The following is a 19,339-nucleotide window of genomic DNA, read 5'->3' as shown; positions in this document are numbered from 1 at the left end:
ATACATTTCAACACTCCCCCTCGAGTGGGAGCATATATATTATAAACTCCAGCTTGTTAAAAATATAATCCATTCTAGTACGACACAAGCTCTTGGTAAACAATTATGCTATCTGATCTTCAACTTGACATAAGGAGTAACAATCTCACCATTTGTCACCTTTTCTCTTACAAATTGACAATCAACTTCTATATGCTTGGTCCTCTCATGAAAGACTGGATTGGAAACAGTATGAATAGCAGCTTGATTACAGCAAAACAACTTGACAGGTTCCCCTATCGGAATGCCTATGTCTTGGAGTAGATGTTTCAGCCTTATCAACCCACAAGTGGTATGGGCCATTGCTCTATACTCAGCCTTAACACTACTGGAAATTGCACTCTGCACTCTGCTTTTTATATTTGCACACAAAAAGGTATATTACCTTGTAGTAGACCTCCTATCCATTGTAGAACCTGTGCATTCTGCATTAGAATATCCTTCTAGGGCTAGCTCTCCCCCTTTCTTGTACACCTTTCAGATATCTCAACACTCTTAGAACACCTTCCCAGTGGGTGATTGTGGGATTCTGCATGAACAGGCTCAAAACTCTGACACTGAAGGAAATATCAAGATGGGTGATTGTAAGATAGACCAATTTTCCAACTAATCTTCTGTACCGTACAGGATGGCTGAATGGCCCCCCTTGACTATTAGCTATTTTCACATTAGGATCTATAGGGGTCTCAAATGGTTTAGCCCGTAGTAGACCCATCTCATCCAACAAATCCAAGAAATACTTCAAGGATCCTAAATCCTTGGTTTGGAAGTGTTGTTGCAAAAACTGTTTTAAATCATTAATCCCACCAACATCACTGCTAATAATGACTATGTCATCAACATATACTGTCAAGACAATCTTCCCAGATGTAGTATCCCTACTGAAAATGGAATTATCAACTCTACACTACTTGGAGACCAAAACTCCTGCACCACATTGTTGAATCTACCAAACCATGCTTGTGGTGACTGCTTTAGCCCATAAATGGCCTTGTGTAACTTACAAACCTTTCCAGCCTCCCCTTGAGCAACATACCCAGGAGGTTGCTCCATGTACACCTCCTCCTGAAGGTTGCCATTAAGAAAAGCATTCTTGACATTAAGTTAGTACAAGGGCCAGTCTAAGTTGATGGCAAGAGAAATAATAACTCTCACAGATGACAACAGCCGCTGGGGAGAAAGTCTTAGTGTAATCAACACTGTAAGTCTAGGTATAGCCTTGGCTACCAAGCAAGCTTTAAGCCTCTCAATGCTACCATCTTCTTTGTGTTTGATTGTATACACCCATCAACAACCAACTGCTTGTTTGCTAGGAGGTAAGAGGGTAAGGTCCCATGTGTGGTTAGACTGGAGAGCATGAAATTTATCATCTATTGCTTTCTTCAAATTAGGTATGGCAAAGGCTTCTGGAACAAACCTAGGAACAAAGGTAGAAGACAAAAGAGACACATTTCTGGTGGGCAACAGATAAGTGAACAAGAGAGCAATAACGAGAGATGGGGTGGTCAGTACAAGCATGCTTACTTTACGTAATGCAATGGGAACATCAAGTTCAGATGCTGGTGGAAGGTCGGAAGTTAGAGTTTGAGCTGGCATAGAATTTGATGTAAGCTCCCGAGTATGTCTAATGTACTACACTATGAATCGATGGTCGAATAGGCTCTTCGAGAGTGGGAAGGGGAATAAACACATCATAGAGGTAGACGAAAGAGGAATAGAGGGAGAGGGTTCCCGTCCAGAAAAATAAGGAAGACTCTCAAAGAAGGTGACATCAAAAGGGAACATGATAGAAAATGGAGAATCACCAGCAATGACAAATGTAGGCATGCAATTAATCAAGAAGCATGAAGTGAGAACAACATCACTCCGGTAGGTTTTAGGAACAAACATTTAGAGTAATAATGCGTGAGCTGTCTCAATAATGTGTAATTTCTTTTGTTCCGATACACCATTATGAACTATGAAAGTACTCTTTTGCATTCTAACATTAATACAAACACTAAACTGATTGCGAATTCCAGCATGAAAGGAAAGAAAAAGAGATAAACAATTCTGAATGTTCTTTCATTAAATATATCCATGTCATTTATGAATGATCATCAATAAAGGTTAGAAAATATCGAAATCCATTGTGCGATGACACATGACTAGGACCCCAAACATCTGAGGGAACAAGATCAAAAGGACTCATGACTCTATTATCTTCCTGGGGAACAAAAGTAACTCTGTGATATGATTAACAATCCAATTGAGACACTGATGCCAAATTAGGAACTAACTTCGAAATATGAAGTGAAGGATGACCCAAACGGAAACACCACTGGTGAGGAGTAAAGGATGAGTGAAGAGCTCTTGGCGGGCCATTAACATCTAGGTAGTATAGTCCTCCAACTTCACGACGTCCACCAATCATCTTCCTTGTCGTAAGATCTTGAAAAACACAATAGGAAGGAAAGAAAGTGATTGAACAGTTTAATGACTTTGTGAGTTTACTTACAGACAAGAGAGTAAAAGGAAACTTTAGAATGTAAAAGGCAAGGTTAGGACTAATATCAGATCCAAGGGAAGTATTACCAGTACAATTAATAGGAGAAGAAATGCCATTAGCTAGGGTAGTGGAAGGAGGAGTCAAGGACTCAAAAAGATCCGAAGATCTAGTCATATGATCTGAAGCTCTAGAATCAATTGCCCATGGTCAATGGCTAGAATTGGAAACTGAGCACGCTGTACCTGACTTAGCAAGAGTGGCAGTGGACTTGGAAGGCACAGAAGAAGCTAGACAAAGTCTCTTATATCCCTCACGAGTGATGGAAACCAATTCATTACTCTTACCAACTCCTGTGGCAGACAACTCACCAGTTGAGTCATTAATTCCATAATCATCCTCAACCATGACATGATTGGTCCATGAAGATGGTGAACCATGCAAGTCATAACAGAAAGATACAGTGTGTCCCTCATGACTACAATGTCTGCACTCTCTAACTGTACCACGACCACCACTGTTTCTTCCACTATTTCTTCCTTCCTTATTTCCACCACAACCACCCCTAAAACCGCAGTTGGCACCTCTAATTGCATTTCTTCCCCTAACACCTCTGCCACTACCACCTTTGCTCGCTACTAAAGGAAACCTCTCTAAAGTAGTGGAATGATCATTATGGGTTGACATATCCTCTGGATATGAGAAAACACCTCTGATACAAGAAAGCTAGCTTCAAGCTTGGTTTTGATCCTCCCATATTTTGAGCAAGTTAACAGTGCAGATTTGGTGGAAGATTTCTGTGAAATTCTTGAGATTCAACCTTGAAATGTAAACTTGTTTCTTAGTGGTTAATGGTGTGGTGTGTTATCTTGATACCCAATCAGATTGTACTTCTCTTTTTTATTTTAATTAATTTCTTCTCTACTACTTCCCAAGATTTGAGCCATCACGGGTTCAAACTCAGACCTCAATCCTGACAAGAATCTGGCAACATCTAAATGCTCCTGTTTAGCTTGTTGTATTCAAATCAGGGGAATGAGGTTGGTAAGCATTCAACTTGTTCCATAGACCTTTTATGGTAGCATAATATTCTTTGACACTTTTATCACCCTGTTGAAGAGAGACGTAATCCTAGTAAAGTTGGTAAATCCTTGTTACATTGTCCTGCCCTGAATACAACTGTTGGACTTGCTCCTAGATTTCCTTAGTGGTTTCCAAAAACATTACGTTGACACTAATATTGTTTTCCATACTATTCTATAAGGCATTCATAATCTGAGCATTTTCTTGCACCCAGTCATTGTACCCTTCAGACTCACTCTTGGGTTGATCTTCCTTGACATATTTCAACTTCCCTCTTGCAATTAAGGAAAGTTCCACAGATTAACCCACAGTATATAATTAGTACCAATTAGCTTGACAGTAGTTAACTGGGTGTTCATAAAGTCCGATTGCACTATTATACAAGACTTGGAGTTACTATTGGAAGCAGCCATAAGTAGAATGAGACACCAACCAGCCAGGAAAAACAACTACACACACCAACCACAAGACGAAACACTCACTACAGAAATTTTAAGACCAACAAGGTTAATACACTACCTTGCTACAGTGTTTCAGCCCTAGAATCCAACAGAAGGCTCACACAAATACTTGCACGGTCCCAAAAAGCTCCACGCACTTTAGACAATAAATTTCCACACCACAACACATCAAGCTACACACCACAAATTGTCAAGAAAAAAAAAGGCTGCACTTAGTACACATACCTGTACTCACGTCTAGGGCTGCAACAAAGAAGGGTTTAGTACACCATCACCAGCTCCTTAAACTGACCCACTTAAGGCATTAAAGCCTCTTTTCCTAAGGGGCGACCAGTCCTTTTAGCTCCTTATCTCGAAGTGAGAGAGTTCTCAACTTCTAGGGCGCAAAAAAGGTGTGAATAGTGACAGTCGAGTTCACAGCTCTGATACCATGTCACAGCACGAGAAAAGGCAAGAAAAAGGAGGGAGAAAAGTAGAGAGAGAGGTCTTGTACAGAAGAAAGCAAGAGGAGAGAGAAAAGGGATCTTGAGGAAGAAGATATGAACCGGCCTCTTCTCCCCCTTCGACCTGAATAGATGCTCTTCCTCTCCTAAAATGTACGTTAAACCCTTTCTCGTCAAGGAGGGGTACATACATATAGTAAGTTACGTATAATCTTAGGGCATACACCACATTAGTGAAAGTAAGAGTAGTATCATTGTCAATCACATTTTAAACATTCCCACAACAAGTATATCACAATAAGAGTTATTTCTCATAAATTTTGTGTTCTCCAGCTCTAATTTCTTTCATCTTAGTAAGTACTTCTCTTTTCTTGCAAATATATTAAGAACCAGAATCAATATACTAATAGTAGAAATCTGCTGAATTAAAAAATATAAAAGAAAAGTAGTTTCTTGAATAGAGAAGGAAGAGAGAAGGAGAAGAAGAGAAGAAGAGAAGTTTGAAAGAAAAGAGAGCAATAATCTGGCCGCCCCCTTCACTTATTATTTATACTAAAATAATAGAACAGTACAAAGACAGCTATGCCTTTATAGGGTTGCAAAACATAAAACAGCATATATAACACTCAAAAACATAATAAAATTTGGACTCACATAACTACTGTGGTCCCCACCTCCTATCTAACAACTAACATAAAACATCTACTCAAAAAAACATCATAAAACTAATTAATCTTCAACACTCCCCATCAAGTTGGGAGTAAATGCCACACATTCCCAACTTCGTAGATCAGGCTCAAGTTTGTTCTTTTCCACCCCTTTAGTGAGAACATCAGCCAGTTGCAACGCTAAAGAGACATAAGGCAAACAAACTTCTCCAGTTGTTACCCTTTCTCTTAAAAACTGTCTATCAATTTCAATGTGTTTTGTCTTATCATGCTGAATTGGATTGTGGGAAATATTGATTGCAGCCTGATTGTCACAGTATAACATCATAGGTTCCTCTTCTTTCACCCCAATCCCACTCAAAAGAGATCTAACCCAAAGAAGTTCTGAGACACCATGGGACGTGGATCTATACTCAGCCTCTGCACTTGACCTTGCCACAACCACTTACTTCTTACTCTTCCAGGAGATCAAGTTTCCACCTACAAAGGTACACACTCCTGATGTAGACCTCCTGTCATCTAAGCATCCTGTCCAATATGCATCTGTATAGGATTCTAGCTTCAGATTCTCATGATTTGAGAAAAGAATGCCTCTGCCAGGGTGCTTTTTCAGATATGCAAGTGTTCTCTCAATAACTTTCCAGTGCTGAACCCGAGGTGCATGCATGTATTGACTCACAACACTGATAGCATAAGAAATATCTGGTCATGTCATACACAAATACAACAGTCGGCCCACCATTCTTTGATATCTCCCCACATCCTTCACCAACTTACCTTCCACACCATTAATTTGGATCAATAGGAGTGTCTATTGGTGTGGTCCCCAGCTTTCCAGTCTCTTGTAGTAGGTCAAGTACATACTTTCTCTGTGAAATGAACATCCCATGCTTGGATCTTGCAACTTCAATCCCTAAGAAGTATTTGATCTCACCAAGATCTTTGATCTCAAATTCTTGCTGTAATGATTTTTTGAGATCATCAATCTCCTCTAGATCATTTCCTGTCACCACTATATCATCCATATACACAATCGGAGTTGACACCGAAGCATCTCTCCTCTTCACAAAGAGGGTGTGATCAGACTGTGTGTGTGTGTATCCAAAACGGATGAATGCCCCTCTGAACCTGTCAAACCAAGCCCTAGGTGACTTTCAGTCCATACAAAGATTTTCTTAGTCTGCACACCTTTCCTTTACAACATTTTCATAAAGCTTGTTGGAATGTCCATATATACCTCCTCTTGTAAATCACCATTGAGGAAAGCATTTTTGACATCAAGCTGGAACAAGGGCTATGAATAGGTGGCTGCTAGAGATAAAAGGATACGAACTGAATTCATCTTAGCAACTTTTGCAAAGCTTTCCAGATAATCAACACCATAGGTCTGAGTATACCCTTTTTCTATCAACCTTGCCTTGTACCTCTCTATCTTGTCATCGGCCTTATACTTCATTGTGAATACCCATCTACCTTTGACTGTCTCCTTGTCTAGAGGGAGATAAACTATTTCCCAAGTTTGGTTTTTGATCAATGCATCCATCTCATCTTACATGGCTGTTTTCCATTCAAAGTTTGGAGAGAGCCTTAGTAACATTCTTGGGTATAGACACAAAATCCATGGAAGAAAGAAAAGCACGGTAGGACTAATAGAGAGTGGTGTTGGTTGAGGATGTGTGGAGTCAACCATCATCTGCCAGTGCTGATATTTCTATGAGGCTGCTCGTAGTGGCTCAGATAAAAACTGGAGGTGCAGGTGCTGGTTGAACTGATGTAGATGCTGTCTGAATTGATGGAGGCACCACAAAAACAGGAAGAGGAACAAATTGTGTGTTCTCCCCAAAACTCTCCTCCTGAGGAGAACCACTCGAGAAGAAGAATGTGGATTCAAAGAAGGTAACATCCATAGTGACAAATCTACTCCTCGACACTGGGTCGCAACAGCAATACCTCTTTTGGTTTTGAGCATACCTAAGAAAAACACATTTCTTGGCCTTAGGATCCAATTTCTTGCGATGAGGGCCAAGAATGTGAATAAAAGAAACACAACCAAAAACCCTCAAAGGTATATGAAATATCTCTCCATCTGAAAAAAGAAGGCTAAATGGCACCTTAAACCCCAAAGTTCGTGAAGGAACACGGTTAATCAAATGCACGACTGTAAGAACTGCATCTCCCCAGAACTACACATGAATTGAAGCACACACCATAAAACTCCTTGCCACGTCCACAATGTGTTTGTTTTTCCTCTCAGCAACTCCATTCTGTTGCGGTGTATATGCACAACTGCTCTGATGAACTACACCATTTTCTAAGAGATACGTGGTCAGGTCCTTCTCAAAGTACTCTCTAGCATTATCTGATCTAAAAGCCTTAGTTCTCACTCCAAATTGTGTGAGAACCATCTGGTGGAACTGTCGTACCAAGTTAGGAACCTCATCACGTGATCTCATCAAATATATCCAAGAATATCGTGTATAATCATCCACAAACAAGAGAAAACAGAATCCTCCCATGGAAGGGATATGATATGGCCCCCATACATCAGTGCGAACAATATTAAAAGCAGAAGTACTTCTTTTATTACTTGGTTTAAAAGACTGTCTACAATGCTTTCCTAACTGACAACTCTCACACTCCAAAGTAGATAACTAAACAGACTCAAACAACTTTGGGAAAAGAAATTTTAAAGAACTAAAGGAAAGATGTCCCAAGTGATTGTGCCAAAGCATAATCTGGTTCACTGAATCTGACCCACTACTACTGTTGTTGCTAACATGATGTCCCTGATGTCTCGGAATCTCATCCAGAAGGTAGACTCCATTCACCTCACGACCACTCCCAATCATCTTTTTTGACTCCAGATCCTACAAAACACAATTACCAGGAAGAAAGGTCACGGAACAATTTAAATTTTTTGTCAAAGAACTAATAGACAGTAGGTTGGTATGAAGTCTAGGGACATGTAAAACAGAGGACAGAGTTATATCATTAGTCACTCTAACTGTCCCCTTCCCAGCAATGGGCATATGTGAACCATCTGTTGTAGAGACTTTGTCTTTACCAGAGCACAACTGATAGGAACTGAAAATGGTAGGGGCATTAGTCATATGCTTAGATTCTCTTGAGTCTATAATCCATGGAGGTCCCTCCTTACCTGAAGTGTGCAAGATTTGTAGTTGCATATGAACTACCTGTATGTGTAAAGGAAGTGGTGTATCTATCTCATGCATTTTGCTGTCCAAACCTCTCCAATTCTGTTCTCACTGCTGCTACTGCAATGGATTCCCAATCAATTTGGGAGAGAGGGGCTGAAGAGTCTCCTTTAGTGGCTACATTTGCATTTCCCTTCTTATTTCTTATCCGAGCAAGCATAAGATTTGGATGAAGCTTCCAACAAGTGTCCCTATTATGCTTAGGCTTTTGCAATGATCACACACCAAGTCCTTATCTTCCCTTCTAGTCTCACTACTCCCCCTGTCTCCATTCGACTTAGGTTTTATTGTACCAACCATAGCTGTCTGGTCAATCCCAGGCTGTCTCAGCATTACATTCCTCCTACTCTCCTCTACAGAGACAAAGGCATAGGCCTGAGAGAGTGTCGCACCCTCCCTAGAAAGAATATGCTGCCTAGCAATGTCAAATTCAAGGTTCAGCCCTACCAAGAACTCAAAAACCCTATTCCTCTCTACTAGTCTGTGATAAGTTGCTGCATCATTTACACTTTCCCATACCACAGTTTCTAAGTGATCTATTTCCTGCCATAGGGTTTTTAGCATGGAGAAATACACAACAAGAGGTTTTTCTCCTTGTTTCATAATCACCTGATTTCTTAACTGATAGGCCTTGGCTTCATTTTGCTTATGAGAGTAGGTTTTAGTCACTCCATCCCAAATCTCCTTAGCAGTATTAGCCCATAGGAATTTTTTTGCAATATGAGGTAACATAGAATTACATAGCTAGGACATTACCATGTAATTCTCTTGCACCCATTGGGAAGAGTCTATATTAGGTTTCTTCTCATCCCCAGTGAGATACCCTAATTTTCCACGGGCACCAATAACCATCTTAGCTAATTGTGCCCACTCCAAATAATTTGTACCATCAAGTTTTACTGTAGTAATGATCCCAGACCCAAAAATATCACTACTACCACCAACACCCAGTCCAACTGCACCAGTAGATTTCATCTCGGTATTCCAACTCTCCATCTTACTTCAAACAGTTCAACAGTAAGAAAAAAATAGATTGGAGACCTTCAAAAAATAATTTAATATCACACACACAGAAACTAACCCTTCCGGAAGAAGAAAACCTTAGCTGGAGGGAAATCTCTCTCCTCCTCACGCCTCCCAACAGAGAGAAAAGTGAATCGATCTCTCCGGGAGGCCGAAAAAAATTCCAGAAACCAAACCGCCCTCTTCAGAAAATCAAAAGAAAACTAACAATACCTAAGTGCCCAAGATCAGATAAAAAACAAAGAGTTCAACTTTTCTGGGACTCTTCCCCGTACTCCAGTTCTTCCATGATTTTGATGCCGAACAGTAGATCACCTTCCTGATGACTAGATCCCACCAAAAACTCCAAGAACTAGGCAATCTATAGCAGATTGATCAGCCCTTTACTACTTCATGTAGTCGGCTGACCTAGGGCTGCATGAGAATGCTTCAAGAAATCCTAGCCAAAGCTCTGATACCAAGTAGAAATCTGCTGAATTAAAAAATATAAAAGAAAAGTAGTTTCTTGAAGAGAGAAGGAAGAGAGAAGGAGAAGAAGAGAAGTTGGAAAGAAAAGAGAGCAATAATCTAGCCGCCGCCTTCACTTATTATTTATGCTAAAATAATAGAACAATACAAAGACAACTATGCCCTTATAGTGCGGCAAAACATAAAACAACATATACAACACTCAAAAACATAATAAAATTTGGACTCACATAACTACTGTGGTTCCCACCTCCTATCTAACAACTAACATAAAACATCTACTCAGGAAAACATCATAAAACTAATTAATCTTCAACACTAATTCATGGAATCACCATCAGCAAGCAAGGATTCAGAAACAACACAATTTCTTCCTTAATTATTATAATCTTTGTTATCGTAAATTTTATTATTCTTTAGTTTAGGGCAATTGAATTTGGTATGTCTAGGCTTACCACATTCATGATTCATAACAATTTCCCTACCTTTTAAAATTCCTTGTGAACTTAGTTTCTTGTTTTTTGAGTTGTTTCCTCTAGTTTGAAATTTTTGTTTTTTAGCTTTTCTTGTTCATTAGAAGTTTTAACTAAGATAGAACTCACAACTATAGGATTACTTAAAATTTTCTTATTCTTTCTTTAATCTACCAATCCTAAGAGTGTAGGCAAAATTTTCATATCAATTGCTACAAGTTTAAAGTGATAACTACTGGTTGCCATGATTTGGAAAGCTGTGTAGGATTTTAGAGACCTGAATTTTCTCTAGAATAGGGTTGTTTGTAGCAATGTTTTTGAACCACTGTTGACCCGGATGGTCAGACTGTTCGGCCCGGGAACCGTCCAGGCAACCGGTTCTGTTTTACCCCAAACCCGGAATCTGGTAAAAAACCGTTGAAAAAGTCAACAAACCGTTGATCTGGTCGGTTGAACCATCGACCCGTCGACCTGTTCAATGGTTTTTGACCGTTTTTTTTTTTAAATTTTTCTGTCAGAATGGGCCGTCCGTTCGAACTGGACGGTCAGATTGTCGACCCGGAAATCGGTGGCCAGAACGGTTCTGTTTCCAGCTCGTTTTTTAAAACGTTGGTTTGTAGCAGGCAATTCCTTTGTATTTTGTTTATTTTATTAATGTGATCAGTTTTAGTTTCTCCCTCTTTCATTGTTCATGTATAATGTTTTTCATTTAATATTTGTACCAAGGCCAGTGTGGACACCTCCTCTTGAAGGTTTTCTGAAATTAAACTTTGATGGGAGCAGTCAAGGCAATCCAGGTCCTTTGGGAATTGGAGGAGTCATAAGGAACACAGAAGGGGTCATACTAACACTTTATTCAGGACCGGTGGGGATTGGAGACTCTTTAAAGGCTGAACTGTTTGCAGTGTTATAAGGTGTTCAGATTGTCAAAGACTTAAACTTGGAGAACCTGATAATTGAAGGGGACTCCAAGGTGGTGGTAGGTTGGTTGAGAGATCCGGACTCAGTGATTTGGTGTTGTAGAAATGAAATGAAGAAGTTTCAGTGGTTAACACAGAAAATGAATCTAAGTATACAGTGATTTGGTGTAATTCTGTACTAGTTCTGTTCTAACAGTGAGGCTGCATCTCATGCCTCCCTGTGGGATGCTTGTAACGATGCATATCTTTATGATTTTCAATGAATTTTAATGATCTTCTACTTATCAAAAATTACTTAACAGTTTCAAATACATTTTTATCATTTTTATAATCCTCAAAAATAACATCTACATCTGGTTCTATAAATGCTAGGAAACTGGTTTTAGCTTACTTGTTGATTTTCTCTCACTTTTGAAATTTATGTACTATAGTTAGCGGAGAATCATTGGTTGTATAGTAGGAATAGGTTTTGTCTAAAATAAAATCAACAATTTCCTTTTCCAGAATACCTCTAATTCTACATTTCCACATTGGTTAATTAGTTCCATTCATTTGTCAGTTTTACTTGATTCTTGAGACAAAGCAAATGATGCTGTAATACTGAAAACAGTTAATTGAAACTAAAATAAGATAATGTTAGAGTCTAGCTTCTCAGATGTCTTAGAGAATCACTTCAATAGATCTAGAACTTCACATCAATGCTTATGATTGCCCAAAGCTGTCTTTGTTGGATGTTTCAAACTTGAAAGGGCATCCAACAACTGATTTTACTCTCAAACATGTAAAAATAGAGAAATAATCAATTATTTAATGTATATTAGACTTGACAAAACAAAGATTAAAAGATAAAATGTGTAAATTGAGTAGGCAATACCTGGTTTTTGCCTAGCTGTGGTTCGTATACTATTACAAATGACGTTATGCATGAAGAACTCTCAAAAGTTCTTTGTCTTGGTCTTCTAGTTGTGTAAATCACATCTCATTCCTCAGATTTGAACCAAAAAACACAAATCCCTAATTTTTACTTACGGTTTTACAAGAAACACACTAAAATTGATCCATATTTCAGAGATTTTTAACTTTAATCACCTAAAATACAAAACCGGCAACAAATCTAGCTTTTCTCTTTTGATTATCGATAAACAAAACTTGATTAGTGGTGTAAGATTAGGGTCTTCGTACAACATTTTAAATCCATTTATAGAAGGACATTATGTAGGAGATGTTAGGTGCGAGGCTTGGATTGGTCTAACCAAGATTAGGTCGGTGGAGTTTTTAGAAAGGGGGTTTGAGTTGGAAGAAATAAAACATGTGGTCTTTGCAGTGGATAGGGTTAAAGCCCTTGGACCAAATGATTTCACAATGGCTTTCTATCAAGACTGTTTGGATATAGCAAAAGATGATCTACTAGAATTGTTTAATTAATTTTTTGATAGAGGGATCATCAATCTAGGAATGAACTCTACTTTCATAACCTTGGTGCCCCAAAATCCAAAAGTCTGCCACCTAAGAGATTTTAGGCCTATTAGCCTAGTTACTAGCGTTTATAAAATTAGAGCTAAGGTCTTATCTATAAGACTCAAGAAAGTTCTCCCCTCCATCACCATACAATTTTAAGGAGCCTTTGTGCAAGATAGGAAAATTACTGATAAGATCCCAATAGCAGACGAATGCATGGAATTTATGAGGAAATCGGGCAGAGGTGGTTTGGCATGCAAGTTAGACATTGAGAAAGCATATGATTTAGTGGATTGAGCTTTTCTCTCCTAGAGGTTATAACAATGATTTAAAAGGCACACCTAGGTGCACAGGCAAGGCACATTTCAAGGTATGCACCTTGCTTAGGCCCTAGGTCAACACTTTCAAGAGGTGTGTGTTTGGTGCATCTTATGCTTCAGCCCAGGAATGTGCCTTTTCAAAATTTGTGCATTTTGCTCTTTTTTAGGCCTAGTGGATGGGCCTGGGGCTTCTCCCCCAGACCCTTGATCAAGTCCCTTGAGGCAAGCCCAAACATGTCCATGTTAGGGGGCTCTAAGAACCCCCTATTTGCTAATGTTATTCATTCATTTATCATAATAAAAGATATTATAAAAGACAATTAAAATTATAAAATCATTTTTTGTAGGGAACTAGGGATTGAGAATTTAAGACGCTAACATATTTATCAGAAAAAAAAAAGAACTTAAGACCCTAATATGGACTTGCTTGGGCTTGCCTCAAGGAGATTGGTACAAAGGTGGCCCATAGAATCAGGAATGGAAATATTTAACATCACATTAGCTATTTGAAGTAATGTTATTGCAAAAAAAAAAAAAAATAAAGAGATTGAGAGTTTGCATGCTTGTATATGTTTTAAATGTTTGATTTTATTTTTTATTTTTCATTTTGAATGTATTTTACATGTTATGTTTATGCATTTTAATTTGAGATAATAGTAGTTTTTAAAATAAGTTTATATTTTTAATTAATATTATGTTTTATATTTTATTTTATAGTTGTTTTTGACTTTTTGGCATTTTTTGCATTTTTGTGCTTTGCTTTGAAAAGGCACATGCTTTTCCCTGTGCGTCAGGTGCAAAATGCCCTGGTGCTTTTTTTGCACTTTGTGCTTTTAAAACACGGGATTATAGGGAGTTGCAGTTTTGGTAGTGGTGTAAATGGATCTTAAGTTGTCTGTCCTTGTGCCACTACTCAATCCTAGTCAATGAGGCGACTGGAGATTTTTTTTTTCAACTTTAAGGGGTCTTAGATAGGTAGACCCTCTACTCTCTCGTCTTCACCCTAATAGCTGATGTTTCAAGTAGTCTACTCACAAGAGATGATAGTTTGCAGTTAATTAAAGGGGAGGTGGATGGGTAGGAATATGGTGTTAGTCATCCACCTCCAATTTGCTGATGACATTATAGTTTTTTTCTGAGGGGGATGACATGCAGCAGGTTCAGAACTTGAGATATGTGGTGGAGCTGTTTAAAAGAATATCTAACTTGAAGTTCAATTTGGAGAAGAGCTTTTTGACGGGAGTTACTGTAGAGGACTCAAATTTAGTTGATTGTGCTAAGGTATTTAGGTTGTTCCTCTTTTCTACTCCTTTTTATTGAGGTGTAGATACATAGAGACTAACACCAAATCATGCATTTACTTACCAGGGCCTGGGATTGTGATGAGTAATGAGTTATAGGTTGGCTGTACATCTGCTGACTTATCTTTATGGCTGTCGATGTCAGCAGTGTCTAAAGAAGCATGTCAGCACAGGATGATTGTGAGGGGAGCTTTTATACGGTTATACCAACCAGTGACACCATCTTGTGATAATGGTGCTTATGTGAGGAATTGGCATGAATGGGATGAGAATCTGTCTTGGATATCATGCCTTAATACAAGAATATTAAAATTACAAAAATAACCCTTAATATTTGCTTCTCAATTAATCTAACTACATAAAATGCTCTTATGCATGTCTGATTATCTCAAAAGTTAATTTTATTTTTCTGTTGGTTGCAGATGTATCAAATCATTTTTGATAAACACTTACCGTCTATCTTTTAATTTCTCGCAAGATTCCTATCAATAAGGAATTCATAAAGCTTAGTAACTTTTTGGTTTTCAGTTCCCAGATCTTAAGTTTTCTTGTAAGCTCCACTGCAGCAGTGTTTGGCTTGTTTCCAAGCTGGGCTTCTAGATTTTTAGTGAGAAGATCTATTGGGAAGTCTTGGTCTGCGGCAGCAGTTGAGGCTGGCTGCAATTACCTTCTTCAGGTAAAACTCTTATCTGGTACACATAGTTGTGGCTAATCTATAATATTTTATTCTGATATGCTTAAGGTATGATATGACAGAAGTTTTCAGATTCAATAAGCTACTTGTAAGTTCTCATGCTTCTTTTCTTTTTCTCACATTTCAATAGTATTTGTCTTATTAATGGTTTATAAGTTCATCTGTTCTTTCTTTCCTTTCCTCTTCTGCGATTGTGGTTGGAAGCTAACAGGCTGCAGTTCATCCAGTTGATCCATGTATGAAGCTCTGATACCATGTCATCCTAGGTGACTGTTACTCCTGGGGTTCCATAAATGAGTTCTCCCACTTCCGAAAGGTGTATTTTATTAAGAGAGAAATAGCTATTTGCAATTACAAAAATACCCTTATTATTTTACATAATATACTAGGCTACAATAGTCCTATCCTATTATAATAGGGCAAGAGAAAATAAAACTAGAATACCAGCATTATGTACAAGTCTGTCTACTGGGAGAACCACCTTGTTCCTGACAAGTGTCCTGCATGAAGACAAAGATGGTACTGAGTACCCAAGTTGGGCCTCTTTTTTTGAGATCCAAAAAAAAAAAGAACTAGGATGTGTCGAGATACGAGAACCACCTTGTTCCTGACAAGTGTCCTGCATGAAGACAAAGATGGTACTGAGTACCCAAGTTGGGCCTTTTTTTTTGAGATCCAAAAAAAAAAAGAACTAGGATGTGTCGAGATATATTTCAGTATTATTCTTTTCTGTACTCATGGAAATGAAGAGGCTTGTGTGTGTGTGTGTAGATGCAAGAATAAGAAGTGGACAAGCGGGGATAATTTGCAAAGTTGATATGGAGAAGGCGTATGATCATGTAGAATTTGTGTTTTTTTTCGAAGAAGTGATGAGAAGAATTTTGGAGAAAAGTGGAGTTGGATGTCTGCATGCATTTCATCAGTTTCATACTTGGTATTGTTAATGGAGCGTCTCCTAAGTTCTTTGATTCTTCCATAGGTTTGAGACAAGGAGATCCTTTGTCTGTGATCCTTTTCGTTTTGGTGGTGGAGGTACTTAGCAAATTGATTAACAAAGGGATGGAGGCTGGGTTGTTGAACGGCTTTAGGGTTGGAAGAGAAGCAGTTGACACATTAATTTTAGTTGATGCATCAGTTCAACATGTTCTAAGGGTAAGGGCAATTTTAAAGATTTTTGAGATGCTATTTGGTTTGAAGATTTATTTGAGTAAGAGTGTGATGATTAGTGTAGGGGGTATTGAGCAGGAGGTTTGGAAGGTTGTGCAGTGGCCATGGGCTGCTTGATAGGAGAGTTTACTTTTACTTGGGGTTACCAATTGGGGCCAAAGCTAGGTGGAAGGTGTAAGAATAGTTCAGTCAAACTGTTTTCAGAGATAGAGAAGAGAGAAAGAGAGAGGGAGAAGAAGAAGAATAAGAGAGGAGAAAGGAGTGTCGAACTGAGAAGTCAAAGAGACTCTCCCAGCCGACCATACATTTATATATCAAAATCAGTGTATAAAGACAACTATGCCCGTACTAAGTATGGGACATGTAATTAACATAATACTAAAACGGAAAAGACTGAAATACCCTTCCTTAGCTGACTCTAACACTCCCCTCAAGCTGGAGAATTCAACCCTTTTGTGAACAGATTTGTCCACTGATCACCTGTTCTCACATGCTCTGTGCTTATGACACCATTGAGGACTTTTTCCCTTACAAAATGGCAATCTACCTCTATGTGCTTAGTTCTCTCATAAAAGACTGGATTGGATGAGATGTGAATTGCAGCTTGGTTGTCACAGTATAGCTTCATGGGTTTTCTTATTGAGAACCCAATTTCCTGCAAAAGATTTTTCAACCACACTAGTTCACATGTAGTGTGTGCCATGGCCCTGTATTCTGCTTTTGCACTGTTCCTTGCTACAACAGTCTGCTTCTTGCTCTTCCATGTCACTAGATTTCCTCCAAGAAAGGTGCAATAACCTATAGTGGATCTCTTGTTCAATACTGGACTTTCCCAATCTGCATCTATATAGCCAATTATTTCAAGACCACCTCCTAGCTTGTACAGTAACCCACGACCTAGAGCCCCCTTCAAATACCACACAATTCTAAGAACTACATCCCAATGAGGAACTCAAGGGCTTTGCATAAATTGGCTTTGTGATAGTTAGGTAATTCAGTTTTCCCACTAGCCTTGTATACCTTCCCAGATTACCAAATAACTCACTTATATCACTGCCCAACTTCACATTCGGTTCCATGGGAGTTTTGGTTGGTTTTTCACCTAATAGTCCTGTTTCTTCCAATAGGTCAAGAACATATTTCCTTTGACATAGGTTTATGCCTTGCTTCGGTCTAGCAACTTCTATACCCAAGAAATACTTCAACTTCCCAAGATCTTGTCTGAAAGTGATCTTGAAGAAAGGCCTTTAGTCTATCAATCTCAAGTCTATCACTACCATTGATGACTATGCCATCCTCAGAAAGTACTAGCAAGATCTTCCTAGCTTCAGAGTCATAGCTAAATACTAATGGTCAACTTGACATTGTTTCATTCCGAATTCCTTCACTACTTCACTAAATTTTCCAAACCAAGCACGAGGAGACTGTTTGAGCTCGTAAATTGCCTTCTTGAGCTTACACACCTTACCATCCTCCCCTGAGCAACAAACCTTGGTGGTTGCTCCATGTACACTTCCTTTAGAAGATCAACATGGAGGAAGGCATTTTTAATATCAAGCTGAAACAGAGGCCAATCATGCATGACTGCTAAGAAAAGCAACACACGTATTGAGCCAATCTTAGCAACAGGAGAAAAGGTTTCCACATAATCTACACCCTAAAGTTGAGATACCCTTTGGCAACTAAACGGATTTTCAGCCGTTCCATTCTCCCATCTGGTAGATATTTAATAATATACACCCATTTACAACCAACAACATGCTTACCTGGGGGAAGATTGGTGAGTTCCCACATATGATTGTGATTAAGGGCAGAGAGTTCCTCTTCCATAGCTTTACGCCACCTTGGCGAGGTAAGAGCCTTTTGAACATCCTTAGGTGTAGACACAAAGGATAATAGAGAAACACACTCACGATGGGAAGCGGAAAGGTGAGAGATAGATACATAATTGGATATGGGGTGCAAGGTGCAACTACATTTACCTTTCCATAATGCAATAGGAAGGTTAAGGTCAGAAGGCAACTCGGGTGTGGAAGAACCTAGATCTGCAAAGAAGTAGAGGTTGGAGGAGGTGCTGGTCTCTGTTGGTGAGTATACACTTGATGGATTGGTGGCCTTTCAGTAAGTTCCTGCATTGGGGAAGGTGGAGACTTAGTCACAACGGAAACAACAGGAATGGGATTATCAATTGGAAGAGGAAGAGGAACCTCTTTGGGAGGAGAAATATCAAGACCTGAGAAGTACGACACAAACTCAAAGAATGTAACATCAGGATAGATAAAGGATTTTTGAGTAATAGGATTATAGCATTTATACCCTTTCTGAGTCATAGAGTAGCCAAGAAAGATACACTTAATGGACCGTGCATCCAACTTGTCTAGAATAGGACCAAGATTCTGAACAAAGCACACACACCTGAAGATCTTGGGGGTCAAGGGATATGGATACAAAGTGGGAAACAAAATAGAGAACGGAGAACGACCATCAAGAATGAATGAGGGCATTCGATTAATGTGAAAACAAGCGGTAAGTATTGCATCACTTTAGAAACGTTTAGGAACATTCATATGATGAAGAAGAGACCGAGTTGTTTCAAGTAGATGTCGGTTCTTCCTCTCAGCCACTCCATTTTGTCAAGGAGTGTTTGCATAGGATGTTTGATGAATAATGCCATGTTGTTCTAAATAGTACTAAAATGAAGTAAGAAAATACTCTCTGCCATTGTTTGAACGAAGAATTTTAATTGAAACACCAAATTGTGTACACACTTTAGCATGGAGATGGATGGATGAGTCTACAATGCCAATGGAGAGGAGTCAAAGAAATTTGAAGAGCAACTGTAGAACCACCACCGTCAAGGTAATACAATCCACCAGCTTCATGCCCTCCACCAACCTTCCTCCCTGTCTTGAGATCCTGAAAAACAAAAGAAGAAGGGTAAAACGTGATAGAACAATTGAGGGATTTGGTTAGTTGACTAACAAACATAAGATTAAAAGGAAACTTGGGTACATATAAAACAAAAGACAAAGAAAGAGATGCTTTGTCAACATTACCAACACCGTAAATGGGGAGGTAGAACTGTAAAGTCCCTATTCGATTCTAGGTTAAAGTAGAGAAG

General features: G+C 38.8%; 1 protein-coding gene across 4 annotated transcripts in view; it reads left to right on the top strand.

Annotated features, from left to right (window-relative positions):
* The window catches only part of LOC148847546 (alpha/beta-Hydrolases superfamily protein), a 102,119-nt gene that overhangs the window by 41,623 nt on the left and 41,157 nt on the right, over nt 1-19,339 (top strand). For all 4 annotated transcript variants that reach the window (XM_088948908.1, XM_088948910.1, XM_088948911.1 and 1 more), the window contains one exon: nt 14,886-15,033. In XM_088948908.1, coding sequence (XP_088805034.1) covers nt 14,886-15,033 — 148 coding nt within the window. The remainder of the gene's footprint in view (nt 1-14,885; nt 15,034-19,339) is intronic.

The sequence above is a fragment of the Nelumbo lutea genome, chromosome 6, assembly GCF_056320005.1.
Source record: "Nelumbo lutea isolate HS-2025 chromosome 6, American lotus-T2T, whole genome shotgun sequence".
Lineage (NCBI taxonomy): Eukaryota > Viridiplantae > Streptophyta > Magnoliopsida > Proteales > Nelumbonaceae > Nelumbo > Nelumbo lutea.
Note: the sequence above shows the minus strand (reverse complement) of the source record. Positions and strands in the feature narration are given on the sequence as shown.